The 12,926-nt window shown below is 42.2% G+C and overlaps 1 protein-coding gene across 3 annotated transcripts; it reads left to right on the forward strand.

Moving 5' to 3' along the window:
- Positions 1-1,222: 1,222 nt before the first annotated feature.
- On the forward strand, positions 1,223-3,716 carry LOC103711315 (cyclin-D2-1-like). 3 transcript variants are annotated; one of them, XM_008797416.4, is made up of 5 exons: positions 1,223-1,969; positions 2,062-2,148; positions 2,270-2,576; positions 2,704-2,837; positions 3,217-3,716. In XM_008797416.4, the coding sequence occupies exons 1-5, from the start codon at positions 1,706-1,708 to the stop codon at positions 3,496-3,498; spliced, it is 1,074 nt and encodes a 357-aa protein (XP_008795638.1). In that variant the 5' UTR covers positions 1,223-1,705; the 3' UTR covers positions 3,499-3,716. The 3 variants fall into 3 exon arrangements, with proteins under 3 accessions (XP_008795638.1, XP_008795636.1, XP_008795637.1); XM_008797414.4 differs by having other exon boundaries at positions 1,228-1,969; positions 2,261-2,576; XM_008797415.4 differs by having other exon boundaries at positions 1,233-1,969; positions 2,261-2,576; positions 3,223-3,716.
- The last annotated feature ends 9,210 nt before the right edge of the window (positions 3,717-12,926 follow it).

Raw genomic sequence — 12,926 nt, forward strand, 5'->3', positions numbered from 1 at the left:
GAACATGGGACAAAATCTAAAAAAGGTCTAACTTTGCATATTCTAGACAAGAGTTGCTACATAGACTGCGGTTTTGCATCTTCTTTTTGATGAGCCAGCTTCTGGCATAACAATTAGGACCTGATCATGCCCAAAAAAAAAATTGTTTTTCAATTATAATTAAATGGAGCTTTTCTATACTAGCTGTTGATTTGCATCATAGAGCTCTTGACGGCCATTTGGATTCACCTATTATAAGTATTAAGAAGATTATTGGCCAGCTTCGATCATTCCCTAACTAGCAGAAAAACACTAACAAACTACTTCCTTTACTTCATGCCCAACAAATATTTTCCCTTCCACATATCAAATGCAGCTTTTTTTCACATTAGTTATTGTTTTGCACTATGACTCTTGACAGCTATTTGATTCACCTATTATGAGCATTAAGGCGAGCTTATATCACAAACTAACTAGTAGACAAACACTAACAAACATGTACATTAGTCCATGTCCAACAAATATTTTCCTTTCCAAGTATCAAAAGGAGCTCTGTTAACATTAGCATTGATTTTTTCTCCAAAAAAATATTAGATATTGGTCTGCATCAGTATTGCCTGAGTGGCAGTAGCAATTAATATGGCTAAAATTTGTCAAATTAGTAATAAAACCAGATTCAAGATCAGAACCTATGAAGCTCTTTACTTTCCTATTCTCAGATGAAGCACCACATGCTTGGACCAGGCATGGCTCTTTTATAGCTCTTTCTCAAATCCATGAAATGTACAATCTTTCTCCAAAGCTAGCATTCTATTTTTTTGGTTCATAAAGAACAGCTAGTATACCAATTACAGAGACTAGGAGGAAACATCACATGTTCATACCAAGCATGCTTCTTTTCTAGCCATGCCTTTTTTATTTATATATATTAAACCTTCACTCATGCTCTAAACCTTTGGCATTCCACTTCAATGCTTTAACAAAGAACGAGTAGCAAAAGTAAGGGAGGCCACTCTATTTACAGTTTTACACACTCCTCCCCCTCTGGGTCCATCATACATTACCCTTGACCTCTTCTGAAAATATCTTTTCTTGATGTCATTTATTAAAAAGAGTGGTGTAATTTATTAAAAAAGTGTTAAAAATCCAAAAAGGAAGAGAGACAAGGGGGGGACCTCTCTCGAGGCAAAGAGAGAAGCAAATGGCGTGCCATCAAAACTACCAAACGGGGACGACAGCTTAATAGATAACAAGCTCCAAATTCTCAATTAAAACACATTGCCAAAAAAATTATTTCCAATTTCCCACCTTAAAATAGAAAGAAAAAATCTAAATAAGAACACCAAATATAAGGATTATATAATAACCAGGAAGAGAAACGTCTCTTCCCCCATTCGGTCCACGCAAAACATCTTCTTGTTCCTGAAACCGGCCGCCAAAAGCCAGCAGCGCTGCTCTGGAGAAAGCGAGCGAGTGCGTCTCAGCGACAGAGGCCAAGCGAGAGACGGAGATAGAGAGGGGCCTTTCTCTCTCTCTCTCTCTCCTCCTTCCCTCTCTTCCATGCCCAAACCCATCGCTGCCGCCGCCGCCGGCTGCTCCGCCTCCCACCCGACCACCCGCCTCCAGCCTGGCTGCCGTTCCCCCAGCCCGGGAAACGCGAATGCCAGCCCCCTGACCGCCCCATACCATTCATCAACTGTTCCTCTTCTCTCTTCCCCTCCTTCCGATGGCGCTCTCGCCGGAGCTCCTCTCGGCGTCCTCTAATCTCTACTGCGCCGAGGACGCCGACGACGTGGCCTCCTGGGAAGACGACGGCGGTGCCGCTGACGATGGCGAGTGGGCCCTCCCGGTCCTCTCCGGCGACCGCCCCGTCGCCGCCCTTCTCGCAGCTGAGCCCGATCACATGCCCCGCCCTGACTATCTCTCCCGCTTGCACGCCCGCTCCCTCGACGCCACCGCTCGCCAGGACGCCATTAACTGGATCCTCAAGGTCTTCTCTTCCCAAAACACCCACTTTTCTTCCCTCTTTCTTTCTTCTATTATTAATCTATTTTTTATTTTCTTTTATAACAATGTGATCAGGTGAACGAGTTCTACCGCTTTCGCCCGGTGACGGCGTACCTCTCCGTCAACTATCTCGACCGATTTCTCTCCTCGAACAGCCTTCCGGTATGTTTTTATTCCGTCATCAAGATCTAACGTCGTGGTGGTGGTGGTGTGATTTTTTTCTCTTTTTTTTTTTGTCTTTTTCTTTGATTGGTTTTGGGGGTAAATATGGAAGGCGACGCAGGGGCAGAACGGGCAGAGGAGCGGGTGGCCGATGCAGCTGCTGTCGGTGGCGTGCGTGTCGGTGGCGGCGAAGATGGAGGAGACGCACGTGCCGCTGCTGCTGGACCTCCAGATCCTGGACCCGCGTTTCGTGTTCGAGCCCCGCACCGTTCGCCGGATGGAGCTCCTCCTCATGGCCGCCCTCCGCTGGCGGATGCGCTCCGTCACGCCATTCGACTTCCTACCCCACCTCGCCTCCGCCCTGCTCCCCTCCGCCTCCGCCTCCCTTCTCTCCCGCGCCGCCGATCTCATCCTCAGCACCCACCGTGGTATTAACCAAATCCTTTTATTACCAAACAAAATCTCATTTTTATCCATCTGTTATTAGCTATTAAAATGCGGGTTAATTTGTGTTTGGGTTTAATAAATGAAATGATTGTTTTAATTATTTGGTAGTGGTGGATTTCTTGGGCTACCGGCCGTCGGCGATAGCCGCGGCGGCCATCCTCTGCGCGGCTGACGAGATCGCCGACTTCCCATCCGGCGACGACGGCGATCGGTCGAGCCGCTTTGATGAGTGGGTCAGCAAGGTAATTTCCTGTCTTTTAATTACCGGATTCTGATTACCTCCAGTCAAATTACCCCATTTCCACTCCCGCCTTTTCCCTTTTCTGCATGCTGTGGCTCCATCATGGCACGCTTCCCTCTGTGTCCAGAAAGAGAATTTAACAGATTTTTATTAATTCTAAGGGGACAATAGAAAAAAGAATAGCTTGATTAGGTTTAGCTGGAAAAGTGGTAACTTATTGTTTGGCGACCGGACACCTAATGTCTGGGTGCGTTTTTTTTTGTTTTTTTTTGTCGCAAACTTCTCGTCCGTCGATCCCTACAGTAAATTTTTTCTTGGTGGTGGTGACCGGACGCTAAACTCTTCTATTTTTTTACGTTATATATATATTTTTTTTGGAGGTTCAGGAGACGGTGAGTGGGTGTCGCCAGCTAATGGAGGAGTACCTGATCGACACGTGCCCATCGGCTAGGGGGGCGAAGCCGCGGCGAGAGCCTCCGATGCCGCAGAGCCCGGTCGGCGTTTTGGACGCCGCGGCGTGCGGCAGCTGCGACACCCAGAAGTCCTCCGCCGCGCCTCTTCCCGAGTTGGCCCGCGCCGAGCCGCCCCCCAAGCGCCGGCGCCTCGGCGAGGGCCGTTGTACAGAGAGTATAGATACCGGCGATGATGGTAAAAATCTCTGAAAACAGAGATTATTATCCCTCCCTCCCCACCAACCCCCCCTTCCCCCTTCCTTTTTTGTCGCTTTAGGAGAGAAAAACTGGCAGCTCTTTTTATGATATATATTATATATAGAATAGTTTTGGATGCGAGATTAGTAGCTTAGGGCCCTCGCAACCGGAGACTGTTGTGCTGCTCTTTTTGTTCGTATATCTATTTATAAAATAATTCTTTTGAAAAGAGATTAAGAGCAATCTCGTTAATTAATCGGCTCTCAAAATCTCATGATATTACCAATAATTCCCAAAATATTCCAATCATGTGCTGGCTTAATTGGGCTCGTCGTTCTGTTGCCCAGCGTAATCTTTGTGTTCCCAAGATTTCCCCCATGCGCTCGATTAAATTTCCGGTGTTCCCGAGGCCGGGATGGCAGGTGTGGAGTAGCACCGACGGCTACGATTACAAACGGAGTCTTCGTTTTCGTTTTCTTTTTTTTTTTGATTGAAAAGGCTTGGGGATAAAACGGGAATGGTCGCGCCAAATCTTTTGTTTCCTAATTCCCGGTAATGCTCCAAGGACGATGATGAGCTTTGAGCTCGGGCCAGTGGGGGTTTGACACGTGGCTCCTCTGCCAGGGAAGTACTGTGGTCCAGCCGTCTCTGCGCGCGCGCTGTCGCAGCGTCGCGAAGGACCTCGTGATGTTCGAACTTTTATTGTCCCCGTACCGATATTCTCACACCCGTTTTCTCGCCACTCTTTCCCCCCTTTCGTGTGGCCACCGGTTGTCGAGGACAATAACGGCGTGGTGTTAGCGGTCCCGCGCAACGAGCTTTAATTTTCCTCCTGTCGTGTACCGGTGTCCGTGGGACGGTCCGTTGGCCCTCGGCTGTATCAGTCGCATCACGGCCGCCCGTTTCGGTAAGCAATCGACCGTATTCCTCTTGACATCCGGCGGCTGATTGAGGCAGCGATGGACGGTTCGTGATTTCGATCGAGCTGACGGCGGGATGACGTTAGCGTGACGCAATATATACATATATCGTATTCCTCTCACGTTATTATAGAAAACAAAGATTGCGAGCCAGCTAAGGGTGGAAGATCAAAGCCGTCAACGTGGAAAGAGCAAATGGGATCGAACGGCTGGAGGGCGATCACAAGGGGGAGTACGTTTTGTCGGCTGACGGTGTGGCGTTGAACGTAAAAGACTCCATTCGTCGTTTCCCGCCACCCTCCTACGTAACGGAGGCCTTACCTAATGACCCATAACTTTCTAAGATAATTACGAGAATGCCCCTCTTTTCGGGTCCAATCAAATCAGACCGAAAGCTATGCCGTGCTGGAGTACAATAGGCTCGGTTAATAATTAGAGTCTCCCTGTCCAATAGATTTTTTACATGTATCCCTCGTTGCATGCTTTGATGCTGGTATATTATATTCTTATAATGGAAATGAGTGATGGAACTGCATCGCAAACATCATGGAACTGTGTGGTTGCCAACTTTGGAGGTCATGGAGGGCTTGACTTTTAAGCACCCCAGGCTGCATGATTTTTTTATTTCCTCCTGTTCTTCTCTGATGTCACTGTAGCTTTTGCCATTTTTGTGCTCTTAATGGGTGACATGGCAGATGTGATAAAGAGAGCCTCAGTGATTTAGCCCACTGATTTAGGGTAGCCAGCTAGGGTCCAGACTTATAGCCAATCTTTAATGCTCTGTTTGTCCACAAGCTTAATTGAGTTTAATGGTGCATGCTTAATGTGAAATGCTCATTATGTCAGGATTTAATAGAAAGTGAAAACTTATTTGGGATCTGAAGTTTGACCTAGTAGATAGCTGCTGGAATGTGGTAAGGTAAATAATGCCTGATGAGAAGCAAATATGTTGCAAAAAGTTTGCTGCAAACAATTGCTGGCCATCATTGCAATTCTTGTATTGTGGGAGTAATATTGTGAAAAGCTTAATACATGTTATTGGATATGCGTGATTGCACACGATTCATATTCCAAGTGTCTGCATATGATTACTTTCTAATGGCTTATGATGATTAATTTTTGAGAGTTCTGTATAGTAGTAATATGATAGCATGCTTAGTATATTATAATTGCAGTATCCTTTCTGAGGTATATAAAAAAAGAGTTTTTTTTTTGCATGAATATTTTTTAAAAAATTTAAATTTGAGTGAATATTCTTTTAAAATTTATATTTATTACTGTACTTCAAAAAAATCTATTTTTGACAAATGTTCCTAATATAAAGATTATTTAACATCGTTAATAAAAACCATATTTATTTTAATTAAAAATAAAATAAAATTTTGAAATTATTTTTATCTTCTATCATGATGGTTTTATAAAAAAAATTTCCGCATATGTACCTATTAAGAGTATTTTAGTTATTTTAATTTGAAACTGTTAATTTTTTTAACAGCACTAGATGGAGTGGTACATTTGCAAAAATAAGAATAAAAAAAATAAAATAACAAAATAAGTGTTTTATGAGGGTGTAGATGCAAATATCAATTTTCGGAGTGTATTCATGTAAAATTTGATATTTAGGAGGATATTTATGCAAAAAATTCTAAAAAATAAATAAATTCTAAGTACTTTTTTTAGAGTGAGAAGCAGAAGTGGTTCAATTAATAGAATGATGATTTATTTTATCAATTATTACACCCTAAGGCTGCTGTAGCTGGCATGATGCCAACTTTAGGAAAATACATATATTCAAACGGTGATATGCAATGATGCCGATTGTCCCCAAGGTAAGATACGAGAAAAAACGCCGGTAAACATTTGGGAGACATACAAAAAGATACCAAAACTTGATTGGAGGCATGCCATCTTAATTACCAAACAAATCCCATGGAAAACTTAGTTCGGCAAATATCAAGTTTATTGAGGGCATGCTTGGACACGGAATCAATTTATTCATGTGATAGGAACAAGGAAAATAATGTCATGGATGCCAACGTATCTGGAAGCATGACATGAAGCTACATCTTGGACATCAAAATAGAATAAAACGCTGTACGTGTCCGAATGGATCAACCATCAACAAGTATCTAATGAGTGCAAACATGATACATCGTGTCACACATCTGGTTTTACCGAGAAAAATGATATATCCTAATCAAGGACCACGTAATCCTCAGGATTCTTGTCAAACATGATGGGGATTTCCATGGGCCCCAATCCGCTGACACTGTGGTCGCCCCTTCACACGCTTCCCAGAAGACAGAAGACCAGATCTCCTTGTTTCCAGGTTCCAACCCTAGAGAGAAAACGGTCGAGATAGCCATGCCTTCCACCAATATACAATTACTCTACGTGCCGCAGCGGTAACTCCTTGCCACCTTTGTCATCGCATAAAAGCAAAAGCTTAGCTTTACGTCCCTTTCTCCCGTATGGTCCTTCAGAAACCTACTCCCCAGAGAGTCCAAGGCAGGAGAGAAGGATTAAAGAAAGGTCAAGAAGAGCACCCCTTTCCCTTAGAAACCCAATCGTTTGGGTCCAAGAGGATCGCAGTGAAGGCCTCGGCAGAGCAGGAAAATTGACAAGAGGGAGCCAGGGTCCAGGCTGGAAGGAGAGACACGGGCATTTGTTATGAGGGCATGTGAGGCCTGGCCGATGGCCCCACTCAAAGAGCTTACGACAGTAGTAAAACCACCGTAAAACTCGCCTGCAAAGAGAGGAAGGCAATGGAGGAGGCTTTGAAAGAACCGAAGGCAAGAGACAAAAACAATATTAACAAACTTTTGTAGTCGTACTCTCCCTTGCTCTTTCTTGCCCTCTCATTAACTATATACTAATCTCCTGCTGCCGGGTGGTGGAAACTAGCGTTCCATGCATTCACCAAGACCTCCTCCCTCTTACCGTGGGTATCACTGCCCCTGGGCCTCCTCAGGACCCCATCCAGCTCATCCTGGTCCAATCCTGGGCCTTGGGCCCAATGACAATCTGCTGGGATCCACGTTTTGAGGTGCTTGTGGGTGATCCTTGATGCTGGTCTTCCTGTTGTATTAGTTGGCGGCTGTAAATGGAGCATGTCTTCTTCTAGGGCAACCAGCATTCTAAGCTGATGTATCATGCCCCACAATGTGCCTTATCGCATGGCAAGTGCTGTTTTCCTGCCGACGGAGCAGGCGCGACACATGACGTGTTCTTGCATTATGATGCATCATGCATGATCGTAAGAGCGGATCCTCAATCGATGAATGTTCAAGAGAAAATAGTACTAGCTAGAACAATGATCCTTTCGTACCAATACAACTCAATACCGGAGATATACCCAGAGTTTCTATGGTATTGGACCATATTCTTATGATAAGATCTAATGATGAAGTTGTAAGAATAAACAGAATTATTAAAAACTTAAGGATGAGATTAGAACTTTTCTTGGCACGACATAAAAGAAGGGAACATTCAAAAATTAAAACATTTTTCTTTTGTTTGTCAAGGAAATTTTACTATACAAGAAAACAGAATCGAGTTATAATTAGTTAGATTTGGATCTGAATTAAGTGCAAGAGGATTAACCATCGAATATTATCAAGGATTGTCATTATTTGAGTGGTTGCGATCTATGTCGACTATGTATCAACAGTGGGATTGTCACGTGAACATGTTCTGCGTTCGATATGGGCCACATGATCAATCAGATCTTGTTGTGGAGGACAGGAGGGACTCCTAGTCCTGCCCCAACAACATCGATGGAGTTGGAGCACGGAGTAGTACAGCGGCTGTTGGCAATTGCTGTTTGGAACTGATTCTAACAGTGATAATAGAATGACTTTGTGAACATTACCTACTACTGCAAATCACTGTGTCTATCGGGGAAGCTTAACTGCAGCTCCCATTAAAAATGGACAAGGGGCATGGTACTCTTGAAGGCCCACGGCATATCACCTATCTCGTGAACCCCATGCCATGATCCTTTCTGAGATCTGCTCCACGGGCTTCATTTGTTCCGTAGGACATCCACCCAATTATTAGATTGGGTCATGTGGATCCCATCAATTTATTTCCAAATAATAAGAGAGCATTTTCGTAGAGATTAAGATTAACCTACTCCATTTATAATACTCCGTTTATACTTCTAGTCTTTAGAAAGCATTCTACCTTTAAAACAGAGAATTGGAGACCATGACAGAGACAGAAAATGGATGACTTGGCTATATACGATTCTATATGTAACAAGAGTTCTACTAACAAAAAATGGTTGGGATTTGACTTATACTACACTTAAGAGATCCATTCCTGTGGGGACGTAAAGGCAGCTCTGATCTTGTGAGCTGGCTCGTAGTCTTTTAGGGCGAATTCCAGACAGGGTTAGATGGCAGCTTCATGGGATAGTGGACCAAAAAAAAAAAAAAAAAAAAACAGTTTGTCGCCACTTATAGAAGGAATCTCACTTCACTCGGCAGCAAACATAGTGAAGCACTTACTACGTAAATATCTGATGGAGAATTGAGTTTATGTGACAAAATAATAATAATAATTGATGCAAAGTATATACTTAAAATCAGGAAAAAAAGTACATTTTTAATCTCTAACCATTAATCTATACATTCTATGTGATTATATTTGTTAGTTGTTCTGTTATGGCTCTTTATTTGTTTCCGCTTTCTAAGAATAACAGTAGAAGTACCACCCAGAATTACTAGAGCTAACCATTTGAAAGCACCTCCAATGTTCAAACCGTGAACCTCCTCCTCAAACGAAGCAAGGGTGGACCCACCAGTTTGTCAACCAGCTAATACGCCACAATTGGAATCATCCCCACTTCCATGCGAACTACAAAGTTGGTGGTGGTAAATCGGGACCCTGTCCTTCCCTGCTGGTTACACTGTTTTGTTCGGCAACCAGAGATTTTGGATTCAAGTCTTCTAAAAATCTGAACTTGGGTAATTATAATGCGGGCGTCTCCTTCCTTTGTTGAAGAAAAAACTTGAGAGGTGGAGAGATTTGCCCGAGTTTCTAAACAGGATTATACTCAGACGACATGATTGAGGAAGGACAAAACCACTGCGAAGTTGATACCTTATATCTTAACATACATCTCCCAGCAGATGCATTCTTTGTTTTTATATAAACTTTCATCAGGACCGTGGCATTTATGTGCACAGAATAATGCCCCTTTTCTTCTTGTTAACACGTCAGAAACAATTTCTACTGCTTCCTACCTCAAACTCCCACATCATTCTTAGCAGCCAACAAGTTGCATGGGATAATATCCAATATTCTTAGAGCCTGCTGCTTTAGCATCTCGTGCCCCATAATCACTTAAAACACCAACAACACCTTTATTTTTTTTCATGGTATGATCTTGGATTACCAATCATTCTGTTATTTTTTGCTTGTTTTTTATCTAATTATCTTGTTTCAGATCGTTCTCCGCTGTCTTGGATTCCAGGACTGAACAATCAATGAAACTTAAATATAAGTAACCTTCAGCCAACACCTCCTACTTCCAATTCACAAAACATCCTTAATTACAGATACAGCAATCGACAACATACATACTTACAGGCAGTACACATTACTTCTACGATTCATATAGAAAGAACAGCGCATCAACAGGATGCTCAGTAGCAACTGACTGCAAAACGACAGTATAATAATAACTCACTTATTTTTCTTTACTTGCTGATCAAGGTGAATGTATATGGTTGGAATTTGTGGTGGCAGCTATTTTCAGTTTTACAAACCAAAATTTTAAAAAATATTAATACACCAAACAAAAAGGCCCTCTAGTCTCTTGCTATTTGGGTGATCACTTCCATCTGCATAGGGTCTAACTAGAGATGGTTTCTTTACTTTTCAGCCTAGATTCTCTATTCAATGTTGATCTGGATGGCACTTAATCTTTCATTACACATTCAGCATCTCGCCTGCGATCGAAAGTAGAACAGTTGTTAGCTTTCCTCTTAGACTTGGCTCATCAAATTAAAGATGTTTGCATCAGACCATTCAATACAAAATCTTTCGACACAAATAAATATCGATGTCAGAAAGACTCGGCGATCACCACAGAAAATGATAAACCAGAAGAGCTGGAATCTGCAAATGCATGTGTATCAACTGACATTTTGTTTCATGAATGCGGCACTTGGTGTTCATAGTGCTGCTACAGAATTAGTTCACAATAAGACAATAGATGATAATGTCACCAATCGCAGTAAATTAAATGAATATGAAAGTTCATGCAGTGGTCTTCAGACACAGAGTAGGTCTGACCTCGTTGAACAGATACTTTAGTCCTATCAGGACTCAAACATGTGAGACCTGAACCCCAACTGCCTATATTTTGGATTGTTCACAATCAATGAACATGTTCTCAAACAGGGCATAATAGAAGGAAATATATCTTTCTATCGCCGCAGAACAAAAAGTTTTTCGGATAATAAATCTAAACAGGCATTCTTTCTTTGAGCAGGAAACTTCCCTCCAGTTTCTCTGATTATGAATGAGCTAAAGAAAGTTGTAAGATTTAAGGTCATTTGATACCACAACCTAATGATTTTACCGCTGAATGCAGATATGTTGGGCACCACCTAATGCAGTCAAAACAATGTTTAAGAACATTGAAAACCCAACATTCTATATTGGTGCAATAAATATATGAAGTCCTCAAGCTAATAACCATGATATATGTAGTAAGCTTGGAAGAGGCATCTAAATTTTCTTTCATTTTTTTTTTTTTTTTGTTTAGTGGAAAATGAATGCTTTGCAAGACAGAGAATCTCTTTTTGTCTTTCTTCAGCAAATAAGCTGTCATTTATTCACTGGAAAAATATTTGATGATACCAAATTGATGATAGAGTTGCATATCACTCTTTTTGGCATCAAACAGAGTACTTCCTAATTTCCAAGAACAAAACTACAAAAAATAATCAAAAAAGGTGCTTGTTCTTCATAATTTAATTTCTATAGCATTTTTTGGATGTTTCATTGATAAACTTCTCAAAGCATGAATTGTTTTTGCTTGCTAGAATTACAGAAGATATTTTACAAATGATTTAATGGAATAATCATGAGTTCACAAGTTGTGTAATCTATTTGCTAGGTTAAGCGTCGGGAAACCATGCATTTTGAAAATCACAGCGGAAGATGCATGCACGGTTATTCATCTCATGAACAAATAAAATCGTTCGTAGATAGATTAAGATTAAAACGAAAGAGAAAGATCATATCTTCACCTTGTGCGGGTAGATTGTCACCGCAATCTGATGATCGTGGAAAACTTAAAACATTCGCTTGAAGCCGCACATGCATCCGGCCTCTATGGGTATCCACACGAGAAAGTAGTCGGATCCAAGTGCCTAGATCTCACCAGGGTGCTAGCTAGGGGTGGCAAAATATGACCCGACCACAGGTTTTAGATGTCTGACCCGTTTAAACCGTTTAACCCGTTTCACTGTTGGGCAGGTTAAACAGGTCTAAACAGGTTAAACGGGTCTAAACATGTCTAAACGGGTCCAAACATGTCTAAACAGGTCAGGTTGGGCAGGTTAAACAGGTTGGATTGGGCAAGTTAAACAGGTCTAAACAGATTAAATGGGTCAGGATGGGCAAACAGGTTAAACAGGTCGGGTTGGGTAAACAGGTTACCTGTTTATTAAACAGGTTAAACGGGTCAGGTCGGGTTACCTGTTTAATAAACAGGTCAGGTTCAGATTGTAATTTCTGACCTGTTTAATAAACAGGTCGGGTTCAGGTTTATAATTTTCTGACCCAACCTGCATGTGACCCGATCCATTTATGATCCGACCCGACCCGATTGCCACCTCTAGTGCTAGCTCCCTTTCAGATATCACCTTTGATCGTAGATTCCTACAAGACGAAGGTCATGGATAACTCGTCAAACCCCACCGTCTATCATATATCAAGATTTATTCGACTTTAGTTCGAGAGCAGAAAACTTCTTTTCCACTGTACATACTACTCCGGCCGAAGTCTTTTGAACTCAGTCTTATAAATCACATAGGACCACTCCTTATCTACCACGGTCGATAGATTTCATGTAGGTGCACACCCTACTTCTATAGCGAATCTAATGCAGCCAATCTACACTACAAGAACCTACATGGCTAAAGACCATGTATATGTGCAGTCAAACTACAGCAACCTCACTTTGAATATCCAAGGCACGTCTAGCAAAAAAAAATAGCCAAGGCACCATAGGTCAAAGGACCAGTCATACCACTGCAGCATTAAGCAAGTCACTGACGAGTGGATAGATATCCTAGTGACTTCTTGCATTGGTCACGCTCGGTACCCTTGTTCTCTAACAAGCACCTGCCTGCACTATCACTCCAGTGTCCCTACACTATGGACTCAAGACTCGTCCATCCCCACAAAAAAAACAATTTGTGCACTAATCTCATCGGATCAATTACCGTCCCCATGATGATCTATTGATCAGAGGCATTTAGGAATTAATCATCAATGATA

The sequence above is a fragment of the Phoenix dactylifera genome, unplaced genomic scaffold (assembly GCF_009389715.1).
Source record: "Phoenix dactylifera cultivar Barhee BC4 unplaced genomic scaffold, palm_55x_up_171113_PBpolish2nd_filt_p 000184F, whole genome shotgun sequence".
Classification (NCBI taxonomy): Eukaryota; Viridiplantae; Streptophyta; class Magnoliopsida; order Arecales; family Arecaceae; genus Phoenix; species Phoenix dactylifera.